Source organism: Strix uralensis, chromosome 3, assembly GCF_047716275.1.
Source record: "Strix uralensis isolate ZFMK-TIS-50842 chromosome 3, bStrUra1, whole genome shotgun sequence".
NCBI classification, from domain to species: Eukaryota; Metazoa; Chordata; class Aves; order Strigiformes; family Strigidae; genus Strix; species Strix uralensis.
The window spans coordinates 51,890,518-51,908,874 of NC_133974.1; the positions used below are offsets into that span (position 1 = coordinate 51,890,518).

The 18,357-nt window shown below is 43.4% G+C and overlaps 1 protein-coding gene across 4 annotated transcripts in view; it reads right to left on the reverse strand.

Moving 5' to 3' along the window:
* Positions 1-1,783: 1,783 nt before the first annotated feature.
* Positions 1,784-18,357, reverse strand: part of SESN1 (sestrin 1) — an 84,351-nt gene continuing 67,777 nt past the window's right edge. For 2 of the 4 annotated variants that reach the window (XM_074862251.1, XM_074862252.1), the window contains exons 2-10: positions 11,454-11,519; positions 10,333-10,533; positions 9,215-9,397; positions 7,749-7,991; positions 6,343-6,490; positions 5,394-5,506; positions 4,952-5,142; positions 4,550-4,694; positions 1,784-2,901 (exon numbers count right to left, since the gene is read on the reverse strand). In XM_074862251.1, the coding sequence (XP_074718352.1) occupies positions 2,815-2,901; positions 4,550-4,694; positions 4,952-5,142; positions 5,394-5,506; positions 6,343-6,490; positions 7,749-7,991; positions 9,215-9,397; positions 10,333-10,533; positions 11,454-11,519 (1,377 nt within the window). In that variant the 3' untranslated portion in view covers positions 1,784-2,814. Of the gene's footprint in view, positions 2,902-4,549; positions 4,695-4,951; positions 5,143-5,393; positions 5,507-6,342; positions 6,491-7,748; positions 7,992-9,214; positions 9,398-10,332; positions 10,534-11,024; positions 11,298-11,320; positions 11,389-11,453; positions 11,520-18,357 lie in introns of those variants that run through there. The other 2 variants (XM_074862255.1, XM_074862253.1) reach the window with 2 other exon arrangements.

An 18,357-nucleotide genomic window follows, 5' to 3' on the forward strand; every position in this document is an offset into this window, starting at 1 on the left:
GCAGCTCAAAACGGATGTTTTGCTCGAGTCAAGGTGCATATGTAGGCAATTCATATTTGTTCAAAGAAAAGGCTAGTTATGTATGTCAGTCATTACCAATCAAACTGCAAACAGGCCTGGAGCACTGGGTGTCCTGTAGCAGAGGGTGAATTCAGGTGTCCTGTGGTGGAGAGCAAAGCTAGGGTGGCTGCTGGGCAGGAGCTCTGGCCTTGCGCTCAGAGTGTGGCCGGTGCCTGCTGCAGGCAGAGGTGCCCACAGGGCTGCTGGGTGGGCACCCAGGGCTTTGCAGCACCTAACAGCAAACCCAGCAGTGGCTCCTGTGGAGCTGCATAGGCCCATGTCCTTCTCTGGAAAAAAAATGTGCAGGTAACAAGAACAAGCCCCAAAATGCTGAGTTTCTGATTTAGTCTCATGGCATCTTCCACCACGTCAATGAAGAAGCTCTCTTGTGACTTCAGGTGGCTGTTCCTGTTTAGCAACCAAGTACTTGGCCTGTGTCACACAGCTCCTTTTTATCTGGTGTGGGGGTGTGTGGGTGTTTTTAGTTGGGTTTGGGTTTTTTAAGTGTCCTACCTGGGCCCACGCAGCAGCCAGCCCTTTAGTTCCCTTCACTCAGTGCGCAGCAGCATGTCTCCTTCCATGCATTGGGCCTGGCCTTTTGGACAGGATCCTGAAGCACCATGTTCTCTTGGGGCGAGTTGCCAGTACTACTGTAGTGCCCACCACAGCAGAGGCACATGAGAGGCGGTGGCTGTGCACAGGGGCTGCTGCTTGGGAGCTGCTGGGGCTCACAGCCTGCAGCAGAGGGGGCAGCTCACATGTGCCAGAGCCTGAGACAGGGCCCTGGCTTGTCCCTCATGCCCTGGCATCATACAGCTGCTTATTTGTGAGGTGGGAAAGAAGGGGATTTTCCCAAGCCCACAGGTAGAATAAAGAAAGATTTCTGTCCCCTGGCCTGGTTCTCAGTGAGCTCAGATGGGTTTTTCTCACTACAGAGAAATAAGCAGCTGCTGCTGCTCAGGGCAGTGATTGCCACTTCCATGGAGCATCTGGTGACTTTGCCATTTTCTTGTTTTTAAAGACTAACCCCACCATCTTTGGTTGCCACCATGCTTACCAGCCTTGCTTGTTCTCTTCTACTTAGGACCACAAATGCCTCAGCATTTTTAATGGTAAATCTCCCACTGAGTTCAGGCCCTTTCTCCAAGGTAAGTAAGTAGCTTTGTGTGTAGTTCAGATTGGCCACAGGTTGTGGTCAGTGCTCTGTTTGGAAATGAAGCCACTGACGCACACAAGTGGACTGCAGTGTTTGCTGCTTGAAAAGGGAGCACATGCCTGGAGAGCAGAGGATGGAAACAGCCAGTTTAGGCTTCTCAGAAAATCTCACGTCTACCTTTGATCACCCCAGAAAGCAGCAGGAGAATCAGGTGCTGCAGCAACTCCACTTGCAGACTGGAAAGACATTTCTTCCTTGTCATTAGGCAGAGCTTAGCTTTAGGATATGCTCTTAGACAGGAAAGTTTCGCTCTGTTTTTGGAACATTAAAAATCCTGTATTTTTAGTTAAGAGGAAGCAGCAGATGCTTCCTGTTAGTCACAATTTTTGACAGTTTATTAATCTTTCTCCCCTAGATCTTTTTAGATAATTTAGCTTCTTGGACTGTAAACTTAAAACTGTTCTCAGAATGTTCTGTAGTGAGAGAAATTTTTAATGGTCTTTGAACCAGTAAGTAAACCCATAAGAACAGAAGCGCAAAGTTAAACCACACAAAAACGCCAAGAGAAAAAGTTGTTACCTTTATTTAAAAAATACCAGTAATACTGACAAATTTAAAAAGCAATTCACACTCATACAAAAGTATTCATGTGTTCTCCAAAACCACTGTATATTAAACATCAGCATTTTAATCATGTTTTGATTTACTAAAAATAGATGGTTTTTAGCCTAGTTATTTAAGCAACTGCAAAAGTCAGTAAGACCAGCGTTGGGCATGTAATACAGTAGGACTGTTTGGCAGTCTAGAACAACATTCCCACACCTTGTCCTAGCTCCTCCTTGGTTCACCCTTGGAAAACAGGACAAGAAGCTACTCGACACATAGTTAGATCTCTAAAAAACTCTGAGGACTCCAGTCCCCTTCTTTCCATAGGAAGACCATTGCACTTTGGAGCTCACCAAATAATGCTCAACATATGTCCTGTAGCATTGTAAGGCTAAACTATTTGAGAAAACTGACTGCTATCTTTCAAATTATCAGTGTGGACAGAAGAGGTTTAGCTCTCATTAAAAAAGAAATCTAAATAACAAGGCTTTTTTGAAACCACACACAATAAAGGCTCAGACAATAGCAGTGCTCACTTTCGCTTTTAGCTTAACTGGAACAGCCTGTGTCTGTTCACTCCACCAGCACAAATAGCAGCATCGAGATTTTCTAAAATTATTCTCATAGGGAAAGCAAATGTCATCAAGTCCCACTTCTTGTCACGCTCCAACTCCCGTAGTATTTGCCTTAGCACAAGATCTATATACCTATCATTTGCTATATTGCCACAAGTTCAGAGAGTGTCCCGGGCTGCCTAAAGCCAAAATACCACGAGCAGGCAGCACTTCTGCACAACCCTGTCTTTTCAACTGCCAAGCGTTCACTGCCGAGTGGCAGCAGTGATATTCCAAACACGGAAATAGCTGAAACTAAAGGAGTTATGGCACAATGGGCATCTTAACTTATAGCTACCGTTGGTCCTGAGGCTTCGTATCTTCCTCTGCCATACTGCAGCTGCAGAACATTCCGACGTCGACAGGCAGCCGGAGACATCAGGTCATATAGCGAGTAATAGCTCTCAGAGCATAAAGTAGTTCGGCTTGCATCCGAGCTTCTACCAGAAGCAAATTTACATGCACCTTCAGGAAAGAAAAGAAGTTACGCTTTAACGGCATGCTCACAACGATGTACTCCAGTGAAAGGAAGTCTGTGGGGCTGTGGTTTTTGTATTAGTGTCTGCAGTAGCAGCGGGGGAGCGCTTCTCATTTCAGCTACCCAGATAATCATTTCTCTCTACAAAGCTTGCTGAGGGGGGGGGAAGATGGACCAAACGCTGCTTGCAGGACTGCAGCACAGTGCAGCAGTGGGTCCCAGGCAGGCTCAGAGGGAAGAGGCAGCCGTCCTTTTAGTAGACCTCCTGGTTTAGCTCAAAAAAACCAGACAAGCCTTCAAGCACACAAGCCCTTTTTCAGCAGCAGACTATGCACAGCTTCAAAATAACTGTTCAAATTTAGCTTAAGTTAATCAATTAAAAGCAAAAGGGTGGTTGGTACCTGCGGAGCAGAGGGAGTTGCTAGCAAAGGAAGAGGTGTTAAGGTCATTTGCCCCTGTGGGACAGAGAGAGAAACACACAGGTAATGATCATCTGAACAACACAGAGTGGTTCGCTGAGGTGAAGCACAGGAAAAATTGTAACATGCCATAAAACTACTGTCTTTATTGAGGGAGGGGTGTTGAATAGCTACTGGAAGTAAGAATTTGAATTCCCCAGCTCATCTCCTCAATGTCTTTATTTCTTTGAGGATGAGATCAGAACCCATGTCAGGAAGGGGTAAAAAGTTACGCTCTCACTGACAGGAGGTTGGCTGTGACTTTGTTCTGGCATGTAACAGCTGTGTGTGGTTTCAGTCATGTGACTTCCATGAGGATGGATGGTGACTGCATTGAGGGACACAGACATGTATGACCCTTCGATTTTGATGGCTATGCAGATGCAGAGTTTGGGGCTTTAAAGAAGGATTTGTGTGCTTGAAAAACTCATCTCTATCAGTTAGTCTAACCAAAACAAACATATGTAGTATTTTACTTGAACACCTTAAATCACTGTAGTTATAGTACCCTCATTATAACTGGGTGACTATTTTCACAAGGAGTTTAGCAAGAAATGATAGGACCACTGATTAAGGCACGTTTATGTTTCAGCAGTGTATCAGCATTCATTTTAAGCGAGGCCTAGAAATATTTTTCCAAAGAAAAACTGGAGGATGTGAACTTGGAGTAGACATCCAAGAGGCAACAGCAAGAAATATTACTGGGAGGTACAATTCAGACTATAACACAGCAGCAGGACCTTAGGCTTTAACAAGAGCAACTGCTTTGGGGCCATTTGCACTGAAAATGACCGTAGGACTGCGAAGACGCTGGCCAGCAAGCGAGCTCCTCTGGATCTCGCACCACTTCCCTGCGGCGCTGGGCCACAGGCAGCACCAGCCGACAGCGGAGCAGAAGGCTGCAGTGGAGGTGAAGCTGTCCCGGCTACGTGTCCAACCTCCCCGTGCAGTTCAGAGCTCGCACAGGCCGGAGCAGCTGTTAGCTAGCAACCATGCAGTAGGAAATGCAAAATTATTTCAGCCTGGGAAGCGCTATACCACCTCCTAGTGAATTCACTGAATGTGAGCAGCATCCCAGGAACGTCAGGTAAAGCTTCAAGGCTAGCGGGTAGCTGCGGCTGTTAGCGCGGCAAACGGAGCTACGGCCCATGGCCCTCAGAGCACGTGCGAACTGTACCTTCTCAGAGTGTTCAAACTGCCTCCAGAAGCTATCATACATTCTTTTTGTGGTCTTTTCAGGAGTGCAAACCACAGTCTTGATATAAACTTTAAAGCTGCGGTCCAACAACTGATTAATTTCACCATAATCATAATCATCGTATCTGTTCAGAATTGAAAGAAAAACACTTTCATTTTCAAGAACCAGTTATTTCACTTTCATTGTTTCTAAGCTCCTATGGCAAAATAAATTAGTGTGTAATTTGTACCACTACTGGCCCTCCTCCATAAACAAAAATGTTTAATAATACATGCATGTTGCTTAACAAATAGCTTTCCTTCAATCTGAGAAAGGAGAAAAAAAAAAAGAAGCCAACGCTAATAAGCCTGATGCGTTTAGAACAAAAGTAGCAGAACTGACCTTATTCCAAACATACAATGAATATAGTTCCAAATAGCTCGTCTTAGCATTGAGGTATCCACATCTTTGTGCATGGCCATTGTGTTGTAAGTCAGATTATAAGCAATATGAAACTTCTCATCAAGTAGTTGTCCCACATCTGGGTAAAGACGATTAACCAAGGAATAACCGTGGTCTTCCCAGGAATAATCCTTAAAATAAAAATACAGAATGGAGCACTTCAGAAATGAACTTGTGAAGACCTAGTGCTTTAATGTAATTTCTCTCGGAGCAGATAATCCAGAGGGGGAGGGGTGGCAGGGTGGGGGCTGATCATTTGCTTGCTTTAAGCCTTCTCATCCGTGGGGCAGTAAGTTACAGCACAGCAATTTCCAGGTTTGGTATTTGGCACAACAAACCAACTGCACACTAAACCTCCTGATAGCAGCCCTGTCCTCGTTACCTGAACACGAAAGGTGGGCACATGCATTCCATGTCTGGAGAAGTCTTTGTAACCATAGCTGGTATCCTCAAAGTGACGAGACACGTCTCTTGTTGGTGCCGATTCTTCATCTTCTGTTAATTTCAAACAGAATTTCACACAATTTCAGTAAGAACAAATTGAAAGTGTACTAGCAGAACTCTTGCAGAAGAATGGGAGTCCCTGTGCTTTTTAAATAAAGACACAGTTTCACTGGACTACCTGCATTTAAATTCTTTGGTGCAGTTGAGTGTGACTGCAACTATGCTTTTGAGGCAACTCCATGAAAAACGCTCAGATTCTTTCTTATAGATGAACATCTCTTTCTCCCTTTGTGTCCTAGTCTTCACCCTGTCTCATCAGTCTAGGGGACACTTTGCTCCTAACTCAAGGGGGTCTGTAAAAATGTCAAGGGAAAATTGTTTTGGAACAGAGCTTATTAAAAAAAGAGACCTCTAAGACTTCCATGCCAAGTTTATTTTAGAGGAAACTGTTGAAAAGCCCACTTCAACCCCAAACTTGTAACAGGTTAAGTACTGTCTCACAGTCATCTGAAAACTAATGTTTCATACACTTGAATAGCTAAGTGTGTTAAGGACTTCTTTTAGCAACATCTTGCGAGATGCTTAAATCTCTTGTGAAATGTTTGAATCTCTTAAGAGGGAGATTCCATTTCTGTTGGAAATTTGTATTAAACATAATACAGGTCAGTGAGCGTTACGGTGTGTTTGAGAGAAGCCACAAATCTCGGCCCTACTTTGCTTTTAAGTGTTGCTGGAAGAAAACAAGGCACCCCTAATCTTGATCCCTTCATAGAAACGTTTTTTTGAGACATCTAATAACACTTTTTTTCCTTTAGAGATAGTAAGCATTTCTTCAAGTGATTTGGAAAAGTCTAAATAAATATATATACACACTACATCTGTTCTACCTGAAGAACACACGAACATGCTTTCTCTCTTCTCTCTTTCAAAACGTGTAGCCATCTCTTCTTGGCTGGCTTCCTCTTCATCTCTGCACTCCTGTAGCTGCTTCATTTTCTCCATAAGAGCTTCAACTTCACAGACAGACTCTGTAGACTTGAAAAGGAGAGAAAAACATTTCATTTCCATATAACAAGAACTGACAATGATGGCAGAAATCAAGCCAGAAAATTTAAACGCAACTTATGTCCTTCGTTTACATCTTTAAACACTGATTTTTCGAGCAAAACAGTTCTTGAAAGAAATTTGTACTGACCCAACGGTTCACATTTAGTCACCATCTTCTCTCAGTTAGATCCCTGGTATTTGTAGCATATTTTAAGAATCACAGCTTTTTGGAACAAGTGGTTCTCACACTAAAATTAAAGTAATTTCTCTTTCTTACTTTAAACGTTTAACAACTGAAAAACAAGGAGCTGTAACAGAAATTCTGATAGAGGAAGTAACCACAATTTACTACCCAACTGTATTTTTCCCCTTCTCTGCTCAGAAGAAACATATTGAAGGAAAAAGGAAGAGTGAATGTAAATGCATATTTAATGAAGCCTCGAAGGAAAGCTAGTGCAAGATAATCTTATTTCACAGGAGCTGTTTTAACACCACAACACACTATTAATTCAATATCTGGTCTTGTAAAAATCCATGAGCGCAAATCAAAATAAATTTATCTTCAATTTATACAGTTTTGCCCCCTTCCTCTCTGCCTTTTGCAGTTTGCTCCTTCAGAGAGCCAGCAAGCTGCTTCAAGCAAAATTTAAAAGCCACCCACACCATTGCCGTAAAGTCTCACAGGCAAGGAACCTCCACTGAAACTACCCCGTTATCACTATTCTTAAACGAGCACTTAGTCCACATCATGCTTTTCACTAAGTGGAACCAAGCACAGATCAGTGAGCAGAACCACTGCAGGCAGAAAACACTGTTTTGGAGACAGAGTCAGAAAACTGTGAATGATCTGTTGTGTGATGTATCACAAACAACTCAAGGCAACAAAGTCAAAGACTGGAATCAAAGGACAAGCCAATTTTCCATTGCACCCATGAAAAAAAGCACTCCTGGCCACTGCTGCTCAGGGCATGTATCATGAACTAGCTGAGGCCAGGAGTTATCTCAGTTTGCCTGTAGGACAAGAGATCAAAAAAATAGACAACTGAGAGACAGTATCTTTGTCTCTCCCTTCGGTAACTTCCCCCAGCTTACCAGTGTCATCTCAGCTTCTCCTAAATGTATTTTTTCAACTGGTTAGGCTCATCAATCCCACTCTCACTGAATGAATAGAGATGAGCACCCTCCATGTATTAAGTTTACAAAGAAACTACTACTATTGGAAGAGATTGTTTGTTCAGATACTTACTGGAATACTTCCAGTTGGGCTGGCATGAATTTCATCCACCCCGTGGTAACCATTTGTAATATCACATATGCAGTAGTTGCTGACGGAAGGGGGCCTGAAGGTGTGACCCCCTTCACAGTCGATCTCCGGGCTGATGCCACAACCAAACGTGAAAGAAGCAAGGGAGTGGTAGTGTGTAAGGAGAACGACCGCGTGGATCAGCTCTGCCAGGGACCAGCTGTTCTCTTCAGTCTTCAAAAGTTGCTTTCAAAATAATGCAAGACAAAAGTATTAACTTTAAAGCCATTCAAATTATCCCACCTTAACGTAGTTTATCAACACATTCCGTTACCAGATAAAATGATTTTTCCAACATCCACAACTGCTTCCTAACTCTCTGCTGCCATTAGCGTGCTCAGTGTCCTGTACCCAGGTGACCTGCCGGCCACAGACTTGTGTGGTTAAGCCACACAGGAGACGACTTCTCTCCCCTCTCTGGCCCTCAGCTACTGAATCCGGTGGGGTTTCTATTTTGCACCATATGGTTTGTATCGAGGCCAGACCAACTTGCATTGAAATCTCACACCTCACAACCACAACAGTCACATGTTTCTTCAACTGGTCTTTACAGCCTCAGAAAACTCCGGCAACTCCTTGCGGATCAGCTGTGTAAAAACCTAGCATGGGGGCTGGGCTCCCTCCATCTTGTCCCTGTGGGTGGAATGCTCTGCATTTGAGAAGAAGCTTCAAACCCCAACTTCCCCTTCGGGCAGGAAAGTGTGGGAGGTTTGGGGCCTTCTGGCAGAGCGTGCGCCCTCCCCCACAGCCCAGCGTCCTGCCTCCCAGCAGGACCTGCCGCCGCCTCTCCACCTTGCAGGCAGCACCCACAAAGTCCCAGCACCCGCTTCCTCCTTGCTAAGGGTAAAGAGGAGAGCAGCAGGGTTGCTCCAGCAGCCACTGCCTGGCCTGGGGCAGACATGGCCCTGCCATGAGAGCTGCCCGCGCTGCACATCGGTGCTGCAGTGCTGGCTGGCTTTTGCCACCACCGCTCCCCTGGGCTGTTCATCCAGCCTGCTCCCTCCAACTCAGCCTGAAAACTGTGAACCAGCAGCAATTGAGACAAAAATGTGGTGATTGGTGTTCTGCCTGCAGCATCTCCAAAACGCTCGGGGTTCTGGCTACCCAAAGCACACAATTTAAGGAAGCGCACATCTGAGCACATCGTCATTGCACCAGCAGAATTCTGACATGACAACTCTGAAACATGAGTTGTAAATTAAATTTGTTAGCCATTTAAGACCAGTTTTGATCCTGTTAGTTTTACAAGGACACGAATGATATTGCATCATGCAGCATCACAGCGATATAACACTGAAATGAAAGTAACACAGAACAGCTTTCACCCTGTCTGGTTCCTAACCCTAAGAATCCGTGATTGCATTACTGAAAAATAAGGGTACATTCACATTACTCCGTGAAAGATTTACCTCGATATGTTCCTTGGTGATAAGCCAGGGTCGGTGAGCCAACATTTTGTTCAGTTCTCCTAAATTCTGCAGTTTTTGAGGTGCATTTTCCAGACCATTCAACCATTTAGGGTCCCCACCGACATGAAGGAAGTCATTCACATGGAGGTTAACAAGGTAAGAGCACTGATGGCGCGCTGCAGCCTAGGAAGCAAAACACAGTTGTGATACAGAAAACAATTACAGTAAGTTAGTGCTTTATGACAAATACCCTAAGCCATCATTTCCTCAAAATATTCAAGAATAAGACTTCCAGTGATCAAAGGGTGAAGTAACAAAAATTAACACATCAGCCTGTTTTGATTATTGGTCTCACAACATAAACACTCCTCATTCATCCATGCTGGCTACGGGTGCAACATGCCTGTATCCAGGGAGAAGTACAGGCACAGATTTATTGTATGGCCTGAAGCAAGTAATCCACACTGCACAGTATTCTCCAGTGGGGGAAAAAGCAAGGCTACCTCTAGGTGAATCTTTACCAGCAAAACCAAAAGTAGGTGTCAGAATGCATATAGCATGGGAGACTAAGGGCAGCTTTTCAGCAAAGAACAGACCCAGTATCATTTATTCAAACAGTAATACTTTCCCCATCACATTAAGACACGGCCCAAAACTTTAATTCAACTTCAGCAAGCAAAGATCATTGACCTGGATTGGAAATTATGAAATCAACCACTTCTGGCAGAAAACTTGCTTAGAATTTAGAGATTCAGAAATGGATGATGGGACGGACTATTGAGTTAGAGGGAAGTGAATTCGACAGAACACACACACACAAACAAGCTTTCCTGAAGAACAGTTTCTGAGATACTAAGGAAACCAAAAATAAACAATTGTCTTATTTTTACAGCAGATTTTTCCCCCCTCTTTCTCACAGTCCTACTGAAACTATGAACATAAAGTATTGGTCTTATGAAACCAGACACAAACAAACCTACTCTGCTTCTCCCCTTAGCTCCCGATGAAATGCCTTTCCAACTAGAAACTGCAAAACACAGTAACAACTGCTATTAAACAAGACCAGAGATTGTTGCCAAAGTGGCTGTTTCTGCTCGCTGCTTTATGATCCAGCATACCATTATCCCGATGTAGTGTCGGTAATGAAGTGGGAGTGGACCATCCATTTGCAGGAGATAGTGCTGAGTTTTTAGAAAGCTTTCAAGATACTGTGGGTGGAAAACCATCACCAAGGTAACATTGTCCAGTCGGCCCAGCGTAGCGAAAGAATCTGCAAACAGCGTGTGCATCATGGCGTCTTCGTTTCCCACTTGAATCGTCTGATAGAACAGAAAGAGTAAGTAGCAAGATTGTCTAAAAACTACCAATAGAAAAGTAAATAAATATATTACCGCAGCAGCCAGAGGCCCCGGTGGAAGGAATTACATTATAAATCTATTAATGGCATTAAATCAGTGCACATAAGGCAGGGCACATAAAATCCCTTTAATACCTCTCATTTAGGAGATCACAAGCGGTTGTATCAGCAAAAGGAGATTTTTGGCTTTACGCTTTCTCTTGTACAACACCGACTTCTTATTTTTAAGTGTCTCACCCTCATTTTTTTGAATGCCCCAAATTGATCTTAGTTTATTATAACAACAAAAAGCTAGTTGAATAATCATCTTTACTAAGGCAAAAAAGAGGGAAAGAAGTAAAAAGCTAGCTAAGATGATGAGAAAAATAAAAGGAAATTGAAACTTAAGGCTCTAAAATTCCTAGAAAGCCACAGGCCTATTACTAACTTTTCCTCTGCTCCAAATTCTCTTACCAGATGACCAGGAGAGAAGCACCAGAAATGCTCAGCCACAGCACTCTGAAGCTTCTCGGATTATTCCAAATGGTAGAGGCAGCTCAAGAAAAAGCAGCCCCAGAGCAGGGGGGCAGGTGCCTTGTGGACCAGTCGGAAATTACATCCGGATGTTCACAAGGAAACAGACGCTCTTAAAGAAAACAGTATTGTGTTTCTCTTATGCTAGATAGCAGTACAGGAGGGGTCATAACTATTCCAAAGCTCCCCAGGGCTCCTGCTGCTTCTGTACACTAGAACTGCAGCCAAAGTCTCACCGGGACTGAATGTGATCGCGACTGAAAATGTTCTGCCGCTCAGCAGCTGTCCTGAAACCAAATGTGGGTTACTTCTAAACGGGTGTTCCTTAAAAGCATAGAGTTCACTGTGTACTTGAAAACACTACCACACCTCCTTCTCGGGGATGAATCTGCTTGGTCCGTGTCCCAGTGGTCTAGGAATTCTTATTCCAAGTTCCTAGAAAAGAAAATTACACCATCTCAGCATTTAGTTATAAACAGCTTTTTAGCTGTGGTTGCAAGAAAGAAGAGTTCTCTATTCAGAGCTGGGCTTATTTGGGTACTCATGGTACTCTCACATGAGTACTTTTACTAGTACCATTTGTACAAATGCAAATCATTTTATACAAGTGCTTTATAATTAGCCACACTTGTTTACAGTGTACTGCCCCACTCCAGCAACAAAAAGTTCCACAACAAAGGCCCTGCCAACCGAAGAAAACACACACAAATTTATATGCACACGCACACTACAACCTGGTTCACAGAAAATTCTGCATAAAGCATATTTTGGCAGGGTGTCCAGGACAAGGAGTTCAGTACATAGCCGGCTGCTGTGTGGTTATGCCACTGATACAAAACGAGACTGATGTGTGTGTGTGTGTACATCCGCAGTACGCCAGCACATAACACTGTGCATCTGTCAGGAAATGAAACAGCTGTAACCCTAATCAGATTTCTTTTTCCCAACCTCAAAGAGCTCTTAAACTGCTGAAAGTACCTGATCTACATTTGCGTCTGCTTTCTTTTCAAGATAGGATAAAAAGCTATTCACACTGGGAGGGAGGAAGGGAATTTTGCTCAATCAGAGCAGCAGCAGCCACATCCTTGCACACACCTCTGCAGACATGCTGCCTTGCAGGTAAGGGAGGCTGCATACTCCTCCAGCAGTTCCCTACTTGCCCTCTCCCTCAGCTCGATGAAGCTTTCTGCCAGGCCTATGGCACCCCGGGGCCCTTTGTGCAGCCAAGGAGCAAACTGCATAAAAGACTTTGGTGCATTTGTGTCCCTTTGGAAGGGTGGGAGCCATGGGTTCAAGGGCAGCTTCTACATTTAGCATGCAGCAGCCCTCAGAGAAGGCACAGCACGGGCCATGGGGAAGGTACCAAAGCAGGACACGGCCTCGCCTCACACATTCACATGTGCCCACTTCCCCATCGCTACAGAGGCTCACTCCATGTGCACAGCACTCCCTGCAAAACAGCTCTCCTGAGGGGATTACTCCCCAGCCAGCAGCGTGCCTTCCTCAGGAAAGGTGTGAGCCCTGCCACCCGAAGCAGCTCCCAACCGGGCAGCTGATGGCACCATGCCCTTACAGATGGGGGGAGGCCTGGGATTAAAGCTGGGGATGAAGCTGAGTGCTAAACGCTGGGCTGTATATCAACTAATGGTCCGGGCTCCTTCTCCCCTGGTCATCTTTTAAAACACATCCATTGCCTCCGTTCCATAGCCCAAACCACTATTTTCTAATGATACCAACCCCACCTGGGTTCTCAACTGGGTTTAGATGAATAAATACCATGCACTGAGCCAGGTCAAGCCACACAGAGCAGAGGGGCACCTTCAGCTGTTTTAAGCCTCATGAGCAAATGAAGCCCCTAAAAGCTGCCTGCCCAACGCAGTTTTTAAACTTTGCTACATTTCCCCCACATAGCTAAAGGCTGCTATAAACGAGCACTACTGGTCACACTCACTATTGCACTTTTTCTGTCTTTAGCTGAGGTTTCTATTTGCACAAGTTCACTGTACGAGAAGCAATTTTATTAATCAGTTACCGTTCCCTGAACTTTCCCCTAAGATTAGAAACCAGCTCAGAGAGCCGGAAACAATCAGCACAGGTTTAAGTCAGAACTACCAAAGCCCATCAGACTCTTGACAGCTTTCTTAAATTCTAAGTCAGATGCCTTTATTTCTGAAGTCTGATTTGGATAAAGCAAGATCAAAGGGCAGCTCTTACTACCAGTCTTTTCACATTTTCCCTGGGACAGTAGAGTATGTGATGTAGCTTTTTCCTGCTGAGGGTCACAACATTCACAAATTTTGCCTGTCAGCCAAGTCTAGCGATGTCTCTTGTAGGATGGAATTTCTATCTTAAAAACACCCTCTCTCCTCAAAGCTCTAGCACAGGTTCTTATCTCAGCTACAACTACACTAGCAAATTAGAGAAACATCTTACACCTAAATGACAGCAAGGGAAAAAAGTCTGTACGCATCATTTAACTTAGCAGATGTCTGCCGTTGTCTCAAGTACTCCAAGAGAAATACCTTGAAGTTTAATTCTTGAACAACTATGTTTCAGTCTTCGCCTTTCCCAGAACAGTTACAGGAAAAAAAAAAACCCCAAGATTTAAGAACCTGAGATCAGCAGGCTGATAATATATTTTGCCTCACAATCTAAAACACATCAGTATCAATACACTCCACATTTTTTTAAAGCATACAGAGGTCAAACTGCTATGATGACACTGCATGTAACAGATTACATAAGTAAACAAACCCTCTCTGCAAAGCGACTTAAGAGTTTTTTGGAGGATTGAGTAAATTGCTTTGTTTTCCCTCAGGAGAGAAAGCATCCCCCCGTAATCATGGCACCAGCCTAGTACTTGCAAAGCCTGCGTTCGAGTCTCTGTTCCGACAGAGATGTTGCAAAGCATTTGTGAAGATAAGCCTCAGTTTCCCATTTGCAAAATGGGGGTAAATATGTTTCTTCCAGAAGGTGCTGAGAACAGAGATAAGGTTGTTGCCTTAAGGTGCATGGTTACCACAGTCATGAGAGTTGTATAAATTCTGACCCATTAGAAATCTTCTGAAAATTGTTATTCTTCAGTTATGAGCCATGGCAGACATTTTAAAAACTGGTTTTCTCTCTTTTACAGAAGCAGCATTTAATCAAGTTCTCCTAGTACTTGAGAAATAGCAGGCATCTCTGGGTGCTCCCAGTATCCCAACATTTCAAATACTATAGAGACAACACAGTAATAATTTTCAAAACAGTCCTAGAGTATCTTTCCTTTGTTTTGAATGTATTTCTATGCTCCATGACGCCCTTCACTAAGCTTCCATCTTCCAAATACACTCAAGGAGCACAGCTCTCCAGCTTTCCTCTCAAAGGCAAGACCTGCATCCTGACCAGCCACACCACCAGGTCTCTCTCCTGCATCTTCCTCCTAAAGCAGCACCTCACCTGGAGCAGTGACAAGCACTGGTGAAGCAGCCAGGGCTAGGACAAGCAGCAGTTGCAAGCAACCATATTGATTTTGGTTATTACAAAAGTATAAGCAACTTTCATGTGATTCCAGACCACCAACTTGCACACCAGTGACCTACTTAGTGCCGTATTTTCTGCATCAAACTTCTCCCAGCTTCTTTCCTCCTATTTGTTAACCTTGCCACACCACTTCCATTCAGTCTAGAAACTCTGCAGCTGAATACAGCTCCAAGCTCAGCAGAAAGCCAACCACAACTGAGGCTTTAGGTGCAAATAATACATCATCATCATCATAATAATGCATCAGAGGCACTCCATCTTCAAAGCCAGAACATAAAACTCAGACAGCTGCAAAGCTGAGCACCAAGGGTGGAACAGATTTCACCTTCAACACCCAGAAGCTCACAGCTAATGGAGGGAGGTGGGCCTTGCCAGGTGGCAACCCACTCCCCCCTGCTCACCTTCCAGATATACCCTGACAGAGAAGCAAGACTTTAGCCACAGAAAGGCTGTTATCGCTATTCTGGCAGAGATGACCTCAGAAATCACAGAAAAGCCTCCTCTTTCCCCTTAGATCATGTAACTTGTATTTCTGTACAGATGCTATTATTATTTCCATGGGAACTACGTTCACGAGATACCTACCATTTCTGAGTCTACATTCTCTCATCACTGCCATATCTGAACACCTCATCTCATGTATTTAATTCATGCCACATTCCTGTGAGGTAGGGCAAGTGTATTTTCTCCTGTTTAGGAAGAAACCTGAGAAACAGAAAAGCTACATGTCTAACAGAGGCTGCTAGAGAAGACTGGTGGCTTGAGCTGAGATCTCTCAAGTCACAGGCTGATGCCCTAACCTGATGTGCCTTTTCAGAGACCTCTCAGCCAGGAAATACATTTTATGCAAATGTACAGCAAGAAACAGCTCTTCAGAGCTGAGACAGAAGAGATAATGAGACAAGTCTGCAAACTTAATTATATACTTCCCAGTTAGCGTTCTCTCTCACCAGCCTGGCCCACTTAGTACATCCAACTCCACAATGACAACCAGACCAAAAGTCTGTATTGCATGCACATATATGCTCAGAGGAGGCCACTCTAAAATCGCAGACATGTATCAGCTCACTCTACTTATGGCTTTTCTGTATCTTAAGACTCTGTCAGTCAAGTCCACTTTTAGGTGACTTTAAGTGACTTGACAAAACCAGCATTCCTATCAAATTTAAGTAAAAGCTTGAGAGGGAAAATTGAACTGCAAATGCTTAAAGAAATTTTAAATACTTAAAGTACAACACGCATCACCTCTGCTAGTAAGAGGACATCATCTGCTTTGGTTCTGAACCTCTTTAAAATGTAAGTGAAGAAGAAGGTCACTTCTAAACAGACAACCAAGATCAGAAATTGTACCTAGAAATACTAAAGCAGAGTTAAGTTACAAGCAGAGATGCAGGGCCTCTAGAACAGGAACAGCTACCTAACTTTAGCTACAGCTCTTGCTCCATAGTGCGCCTCAAATAATTTTTTCAGACCCCTGTTCCTCCCCCACTACTCGCTCCTGGCAGCTGGAGCTCTGCCTCTTATCACAAAACCTCTCCCAAAACTCAGTTATCACTTTGTCAGATGAGTATGGGGACTCTTACCAAACTGCTAATTTTCAGTCATTTAGGATTCATGAGCTGAGCACTAGCTCTGAACCACAATCTTCAGACTGCTTCCCTGGTGTTAGCACAGTGAGTCATTTTGCTCCCCTCAAGTACAGTCAGTACCAATATCAAATGTTACACCTCCCAGGGGGACTTATTTACATACTTAGTTAAGCCTCCTCTAAATGGCAAAAAGAACATTTTATCATAGACAAGCCACAGGCAAAGTGAAAATATCGATTTACTTCAAAACTACATTTGAACTTACATCTTCATCTGAATCATCTGTGTCCTGATTAAGCACTAAATGCTGCTAGATTCTAACAAAATTATATGAAAATCACATACAGTAATGCGCTAGAAAACAATCTAAAGGAAGGAACCTGAGAAGGGAAATGAGTTTGAGGTGACCTTTTCTTGGAGGTAACATTTTCCTAGATAACCAGTGATCATTTTACATAATCTTAACTGCATTCCTACCCAAGCTTATGGCTAAGAAAGGCACCATGAGCCTGCAACACAATCTCCTAGTAAACTCTGCAACACAATCTCCTAGTAGAATTCACCCCCCGTCATGTGCTAGTGCTGAAAATTCAGCTTAGTATACTATGGAATGCATTTGAAGCTGACATTAAAAATACCCATTTAGAGCTTTATATGCTTATAGGATAAAATGTCCCAAAGCATCTAAGTGTCCAAGAAGCTCACGCTGCATTTCCAAGGGGCACTTTGGCACTTACTAAGAGGTCTGGTGGTACTGCTGCTGCTTCATTCACTGTGTCTGGTTCCTACTTCCCCTTTAAAGGTCACCGACAGCAAAACCTCACTGGTGGTGACACTGACAGGCTTCGAATTTGGAGTTTCCTTGTTTAGGATCTTAACGACAATGACTGGCACAACTGGCCTCATAGGACAAGTTTTTATCACCACACTGATACGTACACAGCTTAGAAGTCATATTTTCAGTTCTGCTAAATGCAGTAGCTACTGTAGTTTCCTTATCAGATGGGTAGCTTTAGAAATGAAGGGATTAAGAAACAAAGACTAGTGATTAAATAAGATTCTCTTCCTACAAACATTAAAAAAAAAAAATATTCCTACAAATCCTACACCAGCAGAACTGGCAGTTTTTCCTATTTTATTAATTTACCTAACCCAGAAGTAGCTGCAATTGTTGTGGTTTTCTCAAACAAACCATGATTCAGGTTAAAATGACAGAAAAATTATCTCAGAAACGCTCATGTACATTTTTGCACTCGTTCCATTTTCTGGGTATCTCAGACTGTCATTCAACTGAAGCACTAGACATGTCTGCACTTGCATGGATTTGAGGAAGTGAGAACAAGTACTCCCCCTCTGCTACAAAGCACTTTGTTCCACAGACCTACTACTCTTCATTGGAATTAAAGCACAGCAAACGTTGAACTGTTTCTATTTCATAGAGAATACATTATTATTATATGAATTTAAATACTTAAATATCGGTAAGTGTACTTTCTCTGAATGTCTCAAAGTCCTTTGAAATATCTGATTTTAAAAACATCCCCAACTAGTTTATGTGACTTGATTCAAGACAGAAATCAAGGCAAGGTAGTGTGTGCCCAAGGTCACACACTCTGTTCACAACGGCAGGAATAAAAGCAAAGCCCAGACTTCTCAGCCTCAAACTCTAACACCTCTTCTCTGGTCATCTTCTAGGACAGAGCAGTAAAAGCAGGTCCAACTGGAGTAGTCTCAAGACACCTAAGTACCTATTCTTCTTCAGCAGTAATAGATCTTCCTGAAGTGGTTTTGTGACACAACTGCTTAGAGACCACAACCCAATTTACTTTTGATATGAGCTCACTGAAACCAAGAGGCTGATTTTCAAGCATTAGTGCCTAGCTCTTCTATATGCCAATTCTGTAATGTATATAATGAAACAAAAGTATTAAAGGGCAAAGGACTTGGAAGGAATGTCTGCGATTTCCATGCTGTAAGCACTGTTTAAACACCAATAAATCAGTGACACTGAAGGAAACAAGTTCAAACGTGACGGTTACAGTTTGCATTATGTAGACTGTACTGCTGGATTATGTCAAAGCAAAGCAATTTGTATCCAAGAGGTACCAGAAAAATACAAAATAGTTTCAGTGGCAACCTGCAGCACTTTGAGGATTTAA